Source organism: Manis javanica, chromosome 3 (assembly GCF_040802235.1).
Source record: "Manis javanica isolate MJ-LG chromosome 3, MJ_LKY, whole genome shotgun sequence".
Classification (NCBI taxonomy): domain Eukaryota; kingdom Metazoa; phylum Chordata; class Mammalia; order Pholidota; family Manidae; genus Manis; species Manis javanica.
In genome coordinates this window covers 41,242,770-41,259,338 of record NC_133158.1, presented here as the reverse complement: position 1 = coordinate 41,259,338, position 16,569 = coordinate 41,242,770, and the positions used below count along the sequence as shown (strand labels likewise).

The 16,569-nt window shown below is 55.3% G+C and overlaps 1 protein-coding gene and 1 long non-coding RNA gene across 4 annotated transcripts; one reads left to right on the top strand and one right to left on the bottom strand.

The window, feature by feature from the left end:
• Positions 1–5,075: 5,075 nt before the first annotated feature.
• LOC108392859 (cystatin-B-like) lies at positions 5,076–8,479 on the bottom strand. Its single transcript, XM_037014596.2, has 3 exons — positions 8,248–8,479; positions 5,856–5,957; positions 5,076–5,431 (listed from the first exon to the last, which is right to left on the bottom strand). The coding sequence occupies exons 1-3, from the start codon at positions 8,413–8,415 to the stop codon at positions 5,303–5,305; spliced, it is 399 nt and encodes a 132-aa protein (XP_036870491.1). The 5' UTR covers positions 8,416–8,479; the 3' UTR covers positions 5,076–5,302.
• A 124-nt stretch (positions 8,480–8,603) lies between these two features.
• On the top strand, positions 8,604–12,404 carry LOC140848355 (uncharacterized). Of its 3 annotated transcripts, XR_012129099.1 has the most exons (4): positions 9,175–10,140; positions 10,233–10,335; positions 10,715–12,104; positions 12,243–12,404. It is a non-coding gene; the product is annotated as an uncharacterized lncRNA (long non-coding RNA). The 3 variants fall into 3 exon arrangements; XR_012129098.1 differs by lacking the exon at positions 9,175–10,140 and adding an exon at positions 8,604–9,134 and having other exon boundaries at positions 10,715–12,404; XR_012129097.1 differs by having other exon boundaries at positions 10,715–12,404.
• The last annotated feature ends 4,165 nt before the right edge of the window (positions 12,405–16,569 follow it).

The following is a 16,569-nucleotide window of genomic DNA, read 5'->3' as shown; positions in this document are numbered from 1 at the left end:
TGTGACTTTGTTTTAAAGTCTATTTTGTCTTATTCAAGTACTGCAACACCTGCTTTTTTCTCCCTATTAGTTGCATGAAATATCTTTTTCCATCCCTTCACTTTCAGTCTGTGTATGTCTTTGGGTTTGGAGTGAGTCTCTTGTAGGCAGCATATAGTTGGGTCTTGTTTTTTGTCCATTCAGTGACTCTGTCTTTTGACCATATGTGCATTCAGATCCTTTACATTTAGGGTGATTATTGATAGGTATGTACTTATTGCCATTGCAGGCTTTAGATTCGTGGTTATCAAAGGTTCAAGGGTAACTTCCTTACTATCTAAGAGTCTAACTTAACTCACTTAGTATGCTGTTACAAACACAATCTAAAGGTTCTTTTTTCCTTCCCTCCTTTCTTCCTCCTCCATTCTTTATATTTTAGGTATCATATTCTGTACTCTTTGTCTATCCCTTTTTATTACCTCTGGTGACAGCTATTCAACCTTAGGAACACTTCCATCTATAGCAGTCCCTCCAAAATACACTGTAGAAATGGTTTGTGGGAGGTAAATTCTCTCAGCTTTTGCTTATTTGGAAATTGTTTAATCCCTCATTAATATTTAAATGATAATCTTGCCAGATAGAGTATTCTTGGTTCTAGGCCCTTCTGCTTCATTGCATTAAATATCTCATACCACTTCCTTCTGGCCTGTAAGGTTTCTGCTAAGAAGTCTGATGGTAGCCTGATGGGCTTTCCTTTGTATGTGATCTTATTTCTCTCTCTGGCTGCTTTTAATAGTCTTTCCTTATTGTTGATCTTTGCCATTTTAATTATTATATGTCTTGTTGTTGTCCTCATTGGGTCCCTTCTGTTGGGAGATCTGTGCACCTCCATTGCCTGAGAGACTATCTCTTTCCCCGGATTGGGGACATTTTCAGCAATTACTTCCTCAAACACACTTTCTTTCCCTTTTTCTCTCTTTTCTTCTTCTGGTACCCCTATAATATGAATATTGTTCCATTTGGATTGGTCACACAGTTCTGTCAGTATTCTTTCATTCCTAGAGATCCTGTTTTTCTCTCTGTGCTTCAGCTTCTTTGTATTCCTCCTCTAATTTCTATTTAATTTATTGTCTCCTCCAGTGTACATAATGTGCTTTCAATATATTGCATTGTGTTCGTCAATGATTGGATCTCCATCCTAAATTCATTCCTGAGTTCTTGAATATTTTTCTATACCTCCACAAGCAGGTTTATGATTTTTATTTTGAACTCTCTTTCATGTAGATTAATTAGTTCAGTCTAACTCGATCCTTTTTCTGGTGTTGAGATTTTGCTTTGAACCAGGTTCCTTTGATGTTTCATATTTGTATGTGGTACCCTTTAGTGCACAGAGGCTCTACTCTCTGGAGGTGCTCAGCCCCTTGAGCGATGTTGGGGGTCACAGCAGAGTGGTGCTTGTGCCTGGGGGCAGGAAAAAGCTGTTTTCTGCTTCCTGGCTGCTATGCCTGTCTCCACTGCCAGAACCAGTGGGTCAACCAGACAGGTGTAAGCTTCTGTGATTTGCATTTGTAGCTGCTGTAGTCAGGGCTTCCCTCTGGCTGGCCTGATGCCAGGGCAGGGTTTGCCAGTTTGCGTCCAGGTGTGGGCTGGCTGGAAGGAAGGTGCAGCAGGCTGCATATCATGGTTGGAGGCCTTGACTGTGTAGCCATCCAGGGTGATGGAGCACCTGAAGATCGTGAAAGTTCCGAACCTGCTGGGCAGAGTGCACCTGGACAATTTTGTCTACTTGTCGTTTCTCCTGAGCAGTAAGCTCTGTGCAAGCCTTGCCCCTTTAGCAGCCCTCTCCCTTTTAGGGCCCACCCAGATCAGCCAGATATGAATCCCTGTTTTCCATAAGCAACTGGAATTTCTGTCTCTCTAGGTATTCCACCTTTCTTAGCTTTCCAACCCCACTAATCAGCATAGCACCATGCAATGTAGGTTGGTGCCCCCAGAGCAGATCTCCAGGGCTGGGTGTTCAGTAGTCCCAGGCCTCCACTCCCTCCCTGCTCCGTTTTTCTTCCTCCCACTGGTGAGTTTGGGTGGGGGATGGTTTTGGGTCCTGCCGGGTCACGGCTTCGTAAGTTACCCTGTTCTGTGAGGTCTCTTCTTTCCTCCAGGTGTGTGCAGTCTGGTGCAGCCTTCTTTCCTGTTGCTCTTTCAGGATTAGTTGTGTTAAGTATATTTTCATATTATATGTGGTTTGGAGAGGAGGTTTCTGTCTCACCTGTCACATTGCCATCTTTAATCCTATCAAGTGTTCTTTTTTCAATGTGGAAAGACACAGATTGAAAAACAATGTCTTACCAGCCACATTGCTGCCTTCCACCACAGGCTGTGCTCATGAGGACCATAGTGTGTTCATTTGTTTAAGATGGAATTTAATGAGTGACCTTAGGTCTGACTCAGGAAATACTAGCTTTATGTTTCTGAAAGTTCTTAGAATTTTATTCTCAATTCTGGCAGAGGAAACACTTTAAAAGCTTTCCCACCAAGCCAAGCAGAGCTGAGTCCTGAGCAGGAGATTGCATCGCTTCCTGATTCCTGGCTCATGAGCACGGGGGGGGCCCAGTTCCAGCTGGTGGTGGTGAACAAGGCTCCAGCCGCAGCCCTCCCTCTGTCCCTGCTGCTGCCCCACGCCAGTATCGGGCAAATTCCAGTCTCGGGCAGCAGGAGGCCCATCGTGGTAGGAAAGGCTTCTGAGGTCGTGGGCTACTCCCTGTCCTGGTGCATCGCTGTCCAGTCAGCTCTGAAGCCAGAGAACAAGGGTCAGCCCTTGGCCTGGCAGAACTGGGCAGACTGGATGGAAAGAAGCCACCCCCAGATGGGCGTGGGCCCTGAGGGGGAGCAGTCATGACTAATCCGAGGGCACAGAGCCTGGCGGTCTTGGGAGGGAAGCGGGGCGCCTCCGTCACGCTGCTGGAGCTGCTGGTTTGGAAGCCACTGGTTACTTTCTCACCTGGGACCCAGCTCCTGGCATGAGGAGAGGACGTGCCCGGGGCAGGGAAGGGAACTGATGAGCCTGGCAGAGCCTGTCCTCAGGCCCCAGAGAGCAAGGAGGGGAAGGAGCGAACCCCACAGAATGACGCCAGCCCTGTGCGTGATAGAGTAGCTGGGATGGCGGGCTCGATGATGGGAGGGTTAGACGTTCCCCCCTGAGGACATGAAAGCCGATCTTTAACTGGCTCTACAGAGCCCCGAGGGACAAGAGGGGTGTGGCGGTGGTTTGCACACTTCTTTTAGCTGCACACTTCCCAACCTAGGGCTTTAGTTGCAGTTCTAGCCAGTGATTGCAAAACTGGACCAGTGGGGGACTGAGGTGCTGATGCTGCAGGTTGGGGCCTTCTTGGAGCTGAGCTCCAGTTTGGGACGCCTCTCAGGGCCATCTCGGGGTCCAGGTGGGGCATTGGGGGCCCCGTGTCCACCAGACCCACGTACTGTGCACATGGATTTTGGTTAAGCCTGACGTCCTGTCAAGGCCGTGTCTGTTGCCCTGGTGACCTTGGGTTACCCACAGTGAGGATTTTCATGGTGACTGTGCTTAAGTGTGACCTCCCCCTCAGGGATTCATCACCCTTCCCCTTAGGAACTCTATGAAGTCCTGTGGCGCAATGGGCATGGATCCTGAGCATCTCACCCTCCAGGACGGGCTGCCCTGCCCTGCCAGAGGGGTCCAGTTCCCTCGGGCCCGCACTCTGCTCTGCAGGCAGTCGGCCCGTAGCTCTCGGCAGTGGGGCTCCCTATCCCGGCCCCTCCCTGCCAGGGCTGGGGACCAGCTTCCCTGGCAAGTGTCACCAGTCCGCCTGGGCTCCAGTTCCTGTGCACCTGGGTGGTGAGGCACACCTGGGTGGTGGTGCCCAGGCTGATTCACCTGCATGTTTGTAAGTGCACCTGCAGGTCTTCTCACCGGGCTCACTGCTGTCAGGACGGCAAGGAGAGGGAAGGAGGGGCTGTGGGCCTGCTTTCTGTCTGACCTCCAATGCCACCTCTCACCACCGAGTGCCACTGTCCTGGTGCTGCTGAGCTAGGCAGAGAGGTGCTCGTGGCAGGAGACCTGATCCTGGGGGAAGTGTCTCCGGGCCCCTGTAACATGTTTCTACACGTTTTGGGGCTGAAAGCAATGTAGGTTTACCCTTAGACTTGGTCAGAAGTCTAAACACAGGTGAGCCAGCAGGCTGGCTCCTCTGGAGGCCCGGGAGTCCATGCGGACCCCCACCGGCTCCCAGGCCCACCCACGCTCCCTGGCCCCCCCAGTTCCCAGGACCCCCGTGCTCCTGGGATCCCTGGCTCCCGGGACCCCCCGGCTCCTGGGCCCACCCATATTCCTGGGCTCAAGGCCGCTCTTTGCTCAGCCTCTCCCATCGTCGCGTCTGTGGCGCTTACCGCCCCGCCCTCCTCCTGCAGGGACCCTGTGGTGACCTTGGGCCCACCTGGCATAAAACACCAGGGAGGCAAAGGGGAGCTCAGGGATTTCCCGCTATGGCCCTGGAGCCACACAGCAATTCCAACACCATCTTTACTCCTGCAACACAGGGACAGTCCAATCAACACAACCCCACACTGTCCAGGGACTGGCTGATGTCACTCAGGCAGGAGCCCTCTGTTGAAACCTAAAAGCATACTGTTAAAACACAAGCTGTTGGGAGGAGGGGGTGAGCTCTGAGCACGTGCAACCCTGCCAGGAGGCCACACGGTCTCTCGCAGGCACACTTTTGTTGCCACAGCTGCCTGTCCTGTGCGCGCCTCTGTCCTAGGGAACAAAATGTGAGTGTGTCCAAGGGCATCTAAGCTAATGCTCTAGGACCAGATTTCCTCAAATCCTTTCGTTTAATGGGGAAATGGAGGCCAGGAGATGACAGAGTCCAGGCATGGTCAGTACAGGCTCCCAGAGTGCTGGTGGGCTGCCCAGGTGGAAGGGGTCTCAGGCCAGCACACGGCTCCCCATGGGACAGGTGCCAAAACGGCTGTGAGGGAACCTCTTACCCACGGCGCTCTCCACCCAGGACACCGCTGTGTAAGACTATGGCTTCAGAAGGAAAAAACCCCAAAGCAGGCAATTTGTAGACTTCAAAGATATATGTATTTAAAGATGATATAAGTCTTTTTTGAAAGTGATTTAGTCGAGATTGTTGATTGGCAGGAAAAAGGTCAAGTCGAGGAAAGTGAGAAACAGACCAGCAAGGTGCTAACATCCCCCCACCGCAGACGGCACTGCTGCCGACGACCCAGAGCACATCTGGAGGACACAGCCGTGTGGATGAAGGGCTCTGTGCACGGTGGAGAACTAGAAAATGGCCAGCTCATCATGCCTGGCTTTGTGGGTCTGATAGTTGGTCAAGGCCAAGGGCTTGTTTGTGTGTGGTAGGCTTTCATATACGCGAATATGCATGAAGTCATCATCGTCCACCTGGACCTGGGAAGAGAGCATGTCAGGCCCGGGCAGCCTCAGCCCCAGGCTCCCCTGCCCGATGGGGCTGTTTGAGGGCTGCCCCAGCTGTGCTTCCTTCAGGTCGTTAGAGGGGCTGCTGGCCTTCCCACCTCCCTCATGTGCAGGGACACCCTGGTTACGCCAGCCAGCATCCCCAGCATCCCCATTCACTCTACCACAGCCCTTACTTGCCTGAAAGCTCTGCCCTCTCCACGGGTAGGTCAGCATGTGCACACGCACGCACACACACACGTGCACACATACAAACGTGCACATATGCAGATGCTTCCAATTGAGGGCCACGGAGCCCCAACTTGGGGGCTGCCATGGGACTCCTCGAAGCACCCCCTGTCTTGGCATCTACGATCACCCACTTCGGCCTGACCCTCCCGTGTGGCTGACACTCCACCTTGATGATGAAGTTCATCCCTGCAACCAGCTGGCTCTTGAACTCCACGGCCTTGAAAACAGCGTACTTCTTATTTTCCCTCTCCTCCAGCTGGGACCTCACCTGGGGAGGGGGGAGAATGGCAAACGTGAGCAGGAGCGGCTGATGCATAAGCTTACTTCTCACAGTAAATGTCGCAACCTGAATTCTAATGCCCACCCTGTACAGATTTTCTGTGACATGATCTGTGTAACAGGGAATGCATTTAACTATTACCTATATGAAAAAGTGCAGACCCAGTTCCTTAACTCGGCCAACATTTCAGGGATGCTATTTCGGTATATCATCTGCCCTTTCTTTTCTAGCCATGGGATATTTCTACATTTCCAGCACTATGACCGTATGTACAAATTTATACTGTTTTCTTAGCGTGCAGAGTTCATTTCAAAGCCTACATATAATTTTTAATTACTCTTAAAATCAAAAACTAAAACATTTTAAAAGTTCAAGCCAATTTTATCTGAAATTTGCATTTAACTTTCACATATTTGAATTCCCCTAACGGGGGCACTTAGGCTGTTTCTAGTTTTCCGTGTAACAGATGAGGCAGCAGGTAAGTGCTGTGCAGGTAAAAGCACCTCACTGGAGCCCCAGTGGTCTGTGCAGGTGCACAGTGCTGGGACCGAGGCCAACCTTGTCTGGTGATGGAGCCTCTGGGTTGGTCCTGTTTCCCAGGGCTGTGGCCTTTCAGGAACTCAAAATCTTTACAGGCATAGGACAGGTTTATCTTTTTTAAAGTTTAAAGTCTGATGTACTTTTAAAAGTGCTCTGGCCGCTAGAGTATACTGCCCTAGTGCTGGGCTCACCAGCTAGTCCCAGAGGGTCACAGGGTCTGTGCACCAGCTGCAGGAAGCACGCTGGGTGCTGGGAGGCAGTGGGGGATGGGTGGGTGGTGACCGTGGTCACATGCAAGTGAGCCACCCTGGCAATCCAAACACAGGCCTGGGGCCTCCAGGGAGGGGTCTTCCTGGGGATAAGGCTGCTGTCTAGGCAAGCAAGGTCATGAGAGAGGGTCGTGCAGGGAAAAGGCAGGCTGGGTCCTGCTGCTCCTGTTCCTCCACCCTCCGCACATGCCTGCCCGGGCAGCCAGGGCCTTCCTGTGCCTGAATTCTTACCTGCAGCACTCTGGGTCGTGCAAGGTGCCAGGCCAGGCTGCGGAGGACTGACCCTGCACAGTTTACAGGACAGGGAGCACGAGAGGCAGCCACAAACGTGTGGGGGTCTGGGGAGGAACTGCCTCCCTCTTCACCTGTTTCTGGAGAGGCAGTGAGGCAGCGAGGCCCCACTGTTTGCAAGGAATGGGGTTAAGACTAGGCTAAAGGCGGCGGAACGGGGGTGGGGAGGCCTTGAATGCCAGGCTGGGGCACGGCTTGTGGGTGACAGTTCACGCGTTCCATTTGTGACCAGGATGGAGGAGGGCTGGGTTGTGGCTGAGGGGCACAGAAGGCCCAGGGTCAGCTGGAAGGTGCGGGCCCCTAGCCCTTGGGATCAGGGTGGGGCAGGAGGCCGGGGGAGGCGGGAGCACCGGCCGGTGGGTGCTCGGACCTGAGGCGGATCTCACGGCTCCGCTGCCTCCCGCCGGTTCTTGCCCGCACCCAGGCGCTCCTGAGGGTGGTCAGTGCCAAGAGCCGCGGTGCGGCCCCCTGCCCTGCTCCTCCCAGAGACCCCAGCAAGTGGGCGCAGCCTCCTGCCTGCCTCAGAGCCTCTTCCAGGAGCAGTGGCCGCTGTCCCTTGCATGTCCCTCTCAGGTGATCAACACCAAATGAGGGGCCCTCTGAGAAGAGAACTCTCCCCTCCCGGATGAGCTGACACACAGAGACCATGTGACAAGTGGCCTGGAAAATGAGGAAACGGAGGGTGTCACACAGCAGTCTGCCTGGGGAGAACCCGTAACCGGCCCAGGCCGGCTCACAGGAGTCCCGCCGATTCCTAGCTTCCCAAGGTCTCCTGGCACTGACCCACCGGCCTCCGCTGCCCTTACCACCTGGGACAGGACCCTGGGGGCGGTGGCAGGGAAGGAAAGCTAGGGAAACACCCTGTCCTACCGACCGTAGCCCTCACTTCGTGAGCCTGGGCTAACCACACCAGCTTGGGGCTCCTGGCGCCCCTTCCCAAGGTCCTTCCTACCACCTCTCAGCGCACCCGCTACAGGGCCGGGCCCCAGGTAGGGCTTTCCTGACCTCTGGAGGGTATTCTCCTGGCTGACCCTCCCTCCGGAGGCCTCGGGTGCACTTCCTAGGAGTGAGGGTGCTGGTCCCTGCCGTCACACACTTGTCCCGGGCGGGCGGTCCCCTGGGAAGGAAGATGAGCAGGAGGATGCCAGCGCAGGCCCGCTGGAACCCCAGCTGCTTACCTGGTCCGCGATGGCCTGGATCTCCCCTGTGGCGGGCTCTGTGGAGGACCAACCACCAAACAACTTATCAGGGATGGGCACGGCCTCAGAAAAGATCACAGTGATGTCAGAGGCCGAGTCTGCACGGGCCATCAGAGGGTCGGGGACCTTGCGGTTGGAGCGGTTCATGAGGCAGGAAAACGCGAGTTGCACTGACTCGTGCAGCCAGCGTCCCAGAGTCCTGAGCCTCAGCACAAAATAGGCAAAATCACGTGACAAGTGGGCGGACAGCACCTCAGAGGAGCCTGCACCCCGCCCGGCTGTGGGCCAGGTGCACTTCCCACGGGAAAGGCCTTGGGACGTGGCAGGGACTAAGGACAGTAGGTCTCAGGCTGGGGTGGGGCGATGTCGGATAAGGGCTTTGGAAAAGGGCTTTGTTCTGACAGATTGTGATTTAGGATTCAGATTCGATTCAACCAGCTAGGTAAGGGAAGGGTCTGCCACCTCATAGGCAGCTGGGATGGGGCCTGTCTGGACAAGACTGGCCTTCCAGAGAGATGCAGCTGACCCCCACACCCTGAGGACCGCACCTCAGTGGGCACCGGGAGGCGCCCGCAGGAGCAGGCCCAGCCCTGCCTGATGATGGGGCCCATCAGAGCCCTGGAGGGAGCAGCCTGTGAGCTGATGTGTGGGGAGGCAAGCCTTCCCGCACCTGCTAGGGCAGAGCCTGGTCCGGGACTTCAGGAAGACAGGACGGTCAGCTGTGGTCGTGCCCTGTGGGCAGTGGAAGGAGAAACTCCCATGATCCATTCTTCACTGAATGCATGTAGAAATGAGACAGAGGTGACCCCATAAAAATGGAGAACTCCACATAGAAAACAGAGCACATGCCTGCAACCCCACCACAGGTGCCATCCGGGTGACTGGGGTCCAGGCGTGGGAGGGCTCCGCTTCCTGATCCCAGCCCCCCCAACCCCGGCAGGGGATGTGTTGGGATCGGGGTCGGGGAGCCCCAGTGGGGCTTGGGCGGGCCCTGCGGTGGGGGCATGAGCCCCATGGGGGTGAAGTGTAGGGATGCTGGGGAAACAGGCACCATGTTGGGGGACCAGTGATGGGGGTTGTTGGGGGCCCTCGAAGATGGTGTCCAGCCGGCCCCAGGTGGCTGTGCTGTGTTGTCGCATTGGGTTGTTTTGAGCTGACTGCTGCTGAGAGCCCGCCAATTAAGGACAAGCTGTTCTCTATCCTTTAACTGCCTAAATTGACGTAGGAAGAGTGATGGTCGGACATGACTTACTCATCTGTAAAGCTTGTGTGCCTGGCAGGGGGAACATCTCACTGCCAGACTTCTGCTCTCGGCCGCGCCCCTTTGAAAGCCCAGGCCCCTGTCCCCTTCCTCAGCTCAGGATGGTGGGCTAATAAGCCTCTACTGCCTGCCCTCCTGTGGGCCTCGTGTTTTTACTCAGCTGTGGCCAGGCCCCTGCGTCTGCGGAGGTCGCGCCCTGCGCACCAGGTGAAACCGCCACCCACACGGCGGGGCGGGTTCTTGGCTCTGAACGAGAAAGTTTTCTCGAGAAGGTCAGAGGAGTGTAGCTAAGGAATGGGTTCGGTAAAGCAGGAGTAGCAGGGAATGGCAGCTGCCTCGTAGGCGGCAAAGAGGGAGCGAGTAAGAATGGGGCAGCAAAGGGTGACTTGCCAAAATTCCGCTCGGCAGTGGGCGAATCCCTCGCCAACTTCTAAAGCCAGGCTCACCTGGCGTCCAGCATCCGCTCGGGTCTGCACAGCGTAGGAACTAAGTCCCCACCAGCCCAGGATCTGGGGGTGCCGCAGAACACCGTGTGGAGTGGCATTATGTGCTGAGCGCTCCCCAGAGGCAAAGACCAGAGATTTTCGGGCAGCCTCCTGAAGGGCACTATGGTACAGCTGCTGTCCTGTCCGGGTCACCCACGCGACGGGAACTGGCCAGCCCCGCTCAGAGCTCCCAGTAACCCCTCCCTCCTCCTCTGCAGTGGAGCAGAGACAGCGAAGACTTGTGCTTCCGTCTGGAAAAGAGAATGAAACAGGGATGTGACAAAGACACTTGCTTTTGGAAGAGCCCAGAGACAAAACGCAGTAAGTTGAAGTGTGAGCACATTTTATTTCAGGCAAAAAGCGCACGCTTGAAGAAACAGGGGTGGGGGCAACCTCAGAGAGGAGGCACGCTTAAGGGTTTGGGGCTTGGGGTTCCATGGGGCCTTTTGGGCAGGGGTCAGCCTGCACACAGGTCACATGGACACAGGTTTTGTCTTGGGAGTAGGGTCATTCAGGTGGTGGCGTGGACGGGGATCCTGGATCTCTGGCCCTGGCTGCATAGTCACCTGATCGATTAAGGGGCCGGAAGAGGAGGCAGAAGGGCGTGTGGTTGAAGGTGGAGAGTGAGCCGGGCCTTTCTCTTGGGCTAAGTAGATTTCACAATGGCCTGGCCCTGTCCCGCTTCCCCACCCTGCGTCAGGACTCTTCCCGGGAAGTGGGACTGGTCTCCCTCCTGTCAGCACGTCGTCTGTCAGCTCAGTGTGAGAGCACCCAGAGGACCCAGGCAGGAGGAAGGGAAGTGCTTCCTCGCCTACAGGCCGTGCAGGCAACACCTGGGATAGGGCCCCATGTGGGGGTGGGCGGGGGCCCTGCCGAGGGGGTGGGTCCATTTCCCACCCTGGCATGAGTATGGCCCCACGAGAGTCGGAGGTCATGGCCCCTGGCTGGGGCGGGGGTGTGCAGGGAGGGCTGTATGTGGGGGAAGGGGGTTGAGATGAGTAGGCAGCAGGATGTGGGGGCTGCCCCCCGCAGAGGGGAGACAAGCAGCCTGTGCCCCAGCAGGGACCTGGAGGAGCTGGGGGATGGCAGCGTGGGGCACAGAGGCATCCCTGTGTCAAGGGTCAGGCCCTGCCCGGTCTTGTTGCCATGTAGCTGCTTCTGGGGACATCTCTCCCTGCCCCCAGGTGAAGCTTCCACCTGGACAGGGTAGGGTTCTTGAGTCTGAGCAGAAAGAATTCCCCAGTGGGCCAGACGGGTGCAGGTAAGGAAGGGATGCGTCACCGTTAGAGCGGCTGCGAATAGCAGCTGGTCTGCAGGTGGCGGAGAGTGGGGCACGGCAGGGGGAGGAAAGGGGCGCTTGCTGAATGGATCCCTTGCCAACCCCCGAAGCCAGGCTCCCCTGGCATCCAGCGCCCGCTTGGACCCGCATGGCATGGGAACTAAGCCCCCACCAGCCTGGGATCTGGGGCAGCCACAGAGCCACGGGTTGAGGGAGAGCTTCCCGGGGGCAGACAGGAGGCTTTGGGCGGGCTGCTGAAGAGCGTGGTCGCGTGTCTCCCAGACGATGGAAACTTGCCAGCCCACATCAGAGCTCCCAGGGGCCCCTCCCTGCTTGTCCATGTATAACAGAGAAGAGCAGAGACTGGTGCTTAAGTCTGGGAAAGAGAACGAGACAGCAAAGTAACAAGACGCTCACCCTGCAGGAGGGCAGAGACAGAGGGCAGGAGGGTGGGCAGTGAGGGGGGAGACTGTGCCCAAGGCGGGAGGTGCACCCTCGGGGAAACGGGGGTGCAGGCACCCTGAGAGAGGAGGTGCAGCAAAGGCTGAGGATTCTGCCTTGTAAGGCTTCCGGAATGGGGCGAAGGGCAGGGTGGGCGGAGGCGGCGGGGGCTCGCTGTGCAGGGTCCTGACGCCTGTCTCTGGTGAGGGACGTCGTGTCATCGTCCAGCGTCCGTCCTCTCGACGTTTCGTAAGACGGGCTCAGCACAAGGCATTCCTTGATCCTGCCCTCCTCTGGGACAGGGGGAACCCCCGAGCAGTGGGGACACCCCAGTGAGGCCTGCTTGCCCTGCCTGAAGACAGGTTTGGAGGTGGGCCGATGACCACGAATATGTCCAGGCTCTTCCCTCCTGACTCCCTGGCTTTTAAAATGGAATCTTCACCTGAAGATGGAGTCACTCCTGTTCTCACTCCACTGTGTGTATCTTGGCATTTTTCATCCTGGGCAGGAGGAGCTGATCACGATGCTCATCCCACGTCCCTGCCCTACCTCAGTTTCCCTCCCGCCCGGATCCCTCACATGCGAGGCCCGTCCAGCACCCACTCGTGCCGCTGCTTTGGACATCACCAGCATGTGACCCAGAGGCCCATTGAAGCGCTGATTGACTGATTGCATTTGTGTGTGTTTGCGTGTGGTGGGGGCTGGGGGCTGGGGGCAGAGGCCTGGGAAAAGGTCCAGCAATAGGGAGGAGGTGGCTCTAGGTCTCAGGCTGGGGTGGGGGTGATGTCGGATGAAGGGCATTGGAAAAGGGCTTGCTTCTGACAGACTGTGATTAAGGATTCAGATTCGATTCAACCAGCTAGGTAAGGGAAGGGTCTGCCACCCCATTGGCGACTGGGATGGGGCCTGTCTGGACAAGACTGGCCTTCCAGAGAGATCCAGCCATCCCCCCACACCCCGAGGACCGCACCTCGGTGGGCACTGGGAGGCACCCACAGGAGCAGGCCCAGCCCTGACTGCTGATGGGGCCTAGGAGACCCCCAGAGGGAGCAGCCTGTGAGCGGGTGTGTGGGGAGGCAAGCTTTTCTGCATCTGCCAGGGCAGAGCCTGGTCTGGGACTCTAGGAAGACAGGGCAGTCAGCTGTGGTCATGCCCTGTGGGGAGCAGAAGGAGAGACTCCCACGATCCATTCCTCACTGAATGCGTGTAGGAATGAGACAGATGTGACCCCATAAAAATGGAGAACTCCATGTAGAAAAGAGAGCACATGCCTGCTCCCCTGCCGCAGGCGCCGTCCTGTGTCATGCTGGCATGCTGCGGGTGCATCTCCTGCCGCCGGTTCGGTGCCCTCCTCCCAGTGGCTGTAGTCCAGGCATGGGAGGGCTCCTCTCCCCGCTCCCAGCCTCACCTTGCAGGGGATGGGTCGGGATTGGGGTCAGGGAGCCTGGTGGGGCTTAGGTGGGCCCTGCGGTGGGGGCATGAGCCCCGTCAGGGTGGAGTGTAGGGATGCTGGGGAAACAGGCACCAAGCGGGGTTGCCTGGGGTGGGAGGGGGCGGGTGGGCAGGTGGGGCCCTCGAGGATGGTGTCCAGCCGGCCCCAGGTGGCTGTGCTGCTTTATCGCATTGGGTTGTTTTGAGCTGACTGCTGCTGAGAGCCCGCTGGTGAAGGACAAGCTTTTCTCTCTCCTTTAACTGCCTAAATTGACATAGGAAGAGCTATGGTCGGACATGACTTACTCATCTGGAAGGCTTGTGTGCCTGGCAGGGGCAACATCTCACTGCCAGACTTCTGCTCTCGGCTGTGCCCTTGTGGATAAAATGAGAGTTCCTGTGGCCAGGATTCTCACCTGGCTGTGGTTGACTAGCTCACTGCACATCTGTGGGCAATACATGGTGGTTAACTCTATAAAAAGAGCTCTGCCCAGTGCTCTTGGCACAACATGGTGGCAGGGCTGCAAGGCTGTAGGAGAGCAGAGCAGAGGCTGGAGTTGCGGCAGCGCCGAGGACAGAGGCCCAGAGGATGGCTGTGTAGGACGGCTATGCAGACAGAGGGGCCCAGAGGACGGCTGTGGACAGAGGAGCCCAGAGGCAGAGACCAGCTTGCTGCACACAGACTCACTGAGTGAATGGGATTCTAGTGACTGACCTGCCACCTCGAAATAAAGTTGGATATAACCCTTTCACCCCAGGAATGTTCTGCTATCATTTTCTTTGGTCACATTGAATCCATAGCAAACTTGCCCGGAGCTGAAACCCATTGGCAAGACAGCCCCTTTGAAGGCCCAGGCCCCTGTCCCCTTCCTCAGCTCAGGATGGTGGGCTAATAAGCCTCCACTGCCTGCCCTCCTGTGGGCCTCGTATTTTTACACAACTGTGGCCGGGCAGCTGCGTCTGGGGAGGTCGCGTCCTGCACACTAGGTGATACCGCCACCCGCATGGTGGGGCGGGTTGTTGGCTCTGAACGAGAAAGTTTTCTTCAGCAGGTCAGAGGAGTGTAGCTAAGGAATGGGTTCGGTAAAGCAGGAGTAGCAGGGAATGGCAGCTGCCTCGCAGGCGGCAAAGAGGGAGTGAGGAAGAACGGGGCAGGTAAGGGCGGCTGCATCTGGGGAGGTCGCCCCTATGCACCAGGTGAAACCACCACCTGGATGGAGCAGGACTGTCGAGACTGAATGAGAAAGAATTCTCACCTGGCGTTGTGTCCTCCTGGGTCTGCGTGAACTAAGTCCCTGCCAGCCCAGGATCTGAGTGCCCTGCAGAGCCCTGGGTGGAGTGGCATTATGTGCTGATCACTCCTCAGGGCCCGAGTGTCACCTATAAGCCTCTTTGCTCATTTTCAAAAGGGCAAAAATCACACCTCCCCTGCAGGATTGTTTTCAGTTGTATGAAAAGCTGGGTAAGTAGCCATAGCTACGTGGTAGGCAGTCATCAGCTAGTGATGACTAGTCCTTATCCTCTTTGCCCCTTACATTAGTGGGCCCACTAATGTCCCCCCAGGGGAAAGCCAGGTCCACCCAGAAACTCAGCAGGTGATCTTAATTTGGAAATAGGTTGTTTGCAAAGGTCATTAAGTGGATTAGGGTTATCAACTGAAATGCACATGTTTGCTGTTAAAGAAACACCATGTGTATTCAGAGTGGTTCTGAGGAGTATAACACAGTAGTTTTATGGGAAATTGCTCCAAAGCCTCCTGCATATGGGATATCTTCACTACTTTTTACAAACGGGAATACGTGCAGGAGAAAAGGTTACATGTGTCAGTACACTAAGCAGTGCGGCATGGATCCAGCTAGTCTGTGTCCTGTAAGATCACACTATGTGCGTTCCAGCGCTATCTATGTGTGTGAGAGGAGGCAAGGAGCAGGGCTGTCATAAACAGAAGAAAGGGTGTTTTTGGGTGAGGTCACCCTCATCTGGGGACAACGAGTTCTCATTAGTTGGATGACCTCATCATCCCTGGAGGGAAGAAGGCATATGTGACATTATCTTATCCATGCTGACCAGAAAATTCCTGACTGACTACATTTCTGGGGGAGGTGGAAACTGCAATTAGGTTAGTATGAAGCCCTGGTGCAGTGCTTTGGCCTGGCAGAAGTGGCCCCCTGTTGGGCCTGTGCCTTCTTTTTTAACAGGACCCCAGAGCCCCAGAGGCTGTGAGAGGCAGGAAGGGTCCTCCCCTAGCGTCTGCAGAGGGAGCTTGGCCCTGCCAACACCTTACTTTCAGATTTCTGGCTTCCAGACTATGAGACGCACATTTCTGTTGTTCTAAACCACTCAGCTTTTTGCACCCAGTGACGGCCTCCCCATGCCTTCCCTACACATCATACTTCTGCGTACTGATCCAAAATTATGCTTCAAATGTACCACAGAAACACACACGCGTGTGCATGTGAGCTCTCTCTCTCACACACACACACACACACACACACACTATTGAACCGACTTATTTTCAAGAAGTTCAGACTAAAGTTGAAAGGCCAGGACTTAGGAAACACAGAGAACCCATGAAGATGGACTTTTCTATATTCTAGAAAACAAAGCACAATCAGGGCAGTCTTTAAGATATTTCCCAACTTTTTGTTATAAGCATCTTCAAACATGGAAAACTTTGGAAGAGTAGGAGAAAAAATGCCTGTGTTCCTACCACTGATTCATCCATTTTAACGCTTTGCCATATTTGCTTATGCACTGCATGTGCAGATGTGTGTGTGTCATTATTTATTTACTGAATTAACTTCTAGACATCATGACATGTCACCCTTACCAGATACTTCAGTTATTTCCTAAATGTAAGGATATTCTTCTGTATCTGGTGCTGGCAAACTACCGTCCATGGGCCCAATCTGGCCCACCATTTGTTTCTGAAAGTAAAGTTTTATTAGAACACAGTCATACTCACTCATTTACATCGTGTCTATAGCTGCTTTTGTACTACCATGCAGTTGTTTGGCTGACAAAGCTGAAAATAGTTACCATCTAACCTGTGCAGGAGGGTTAACACGGGGCCTGACTGCTCTCTCTAGACAAGATTGGTCCTAAGCTGGTGTGTGGGAACATGGACACTGGGAGGGCTCCCATTACCCTAGCTGTGATAAGGATGACTCACTGAGCCTAAACCATCTGGAAAAACACTGTGGCTTTGTGCAGCACACCTGCTTTCCCTCTGGGAGTCTGCAACTCTCATCCATGCCAGGCAGAGGGTGCCAACATGACCAGCCCCTAATGCAACCCCTGGGCTCTGATCTCTGAGGAGCACCCTGGTAGATAACATCTCACATGCGCTGTCACAGTTCCTTGCTGAGCACGTAGGAGAATCCCGCACAGCTCCACTGGGAGAG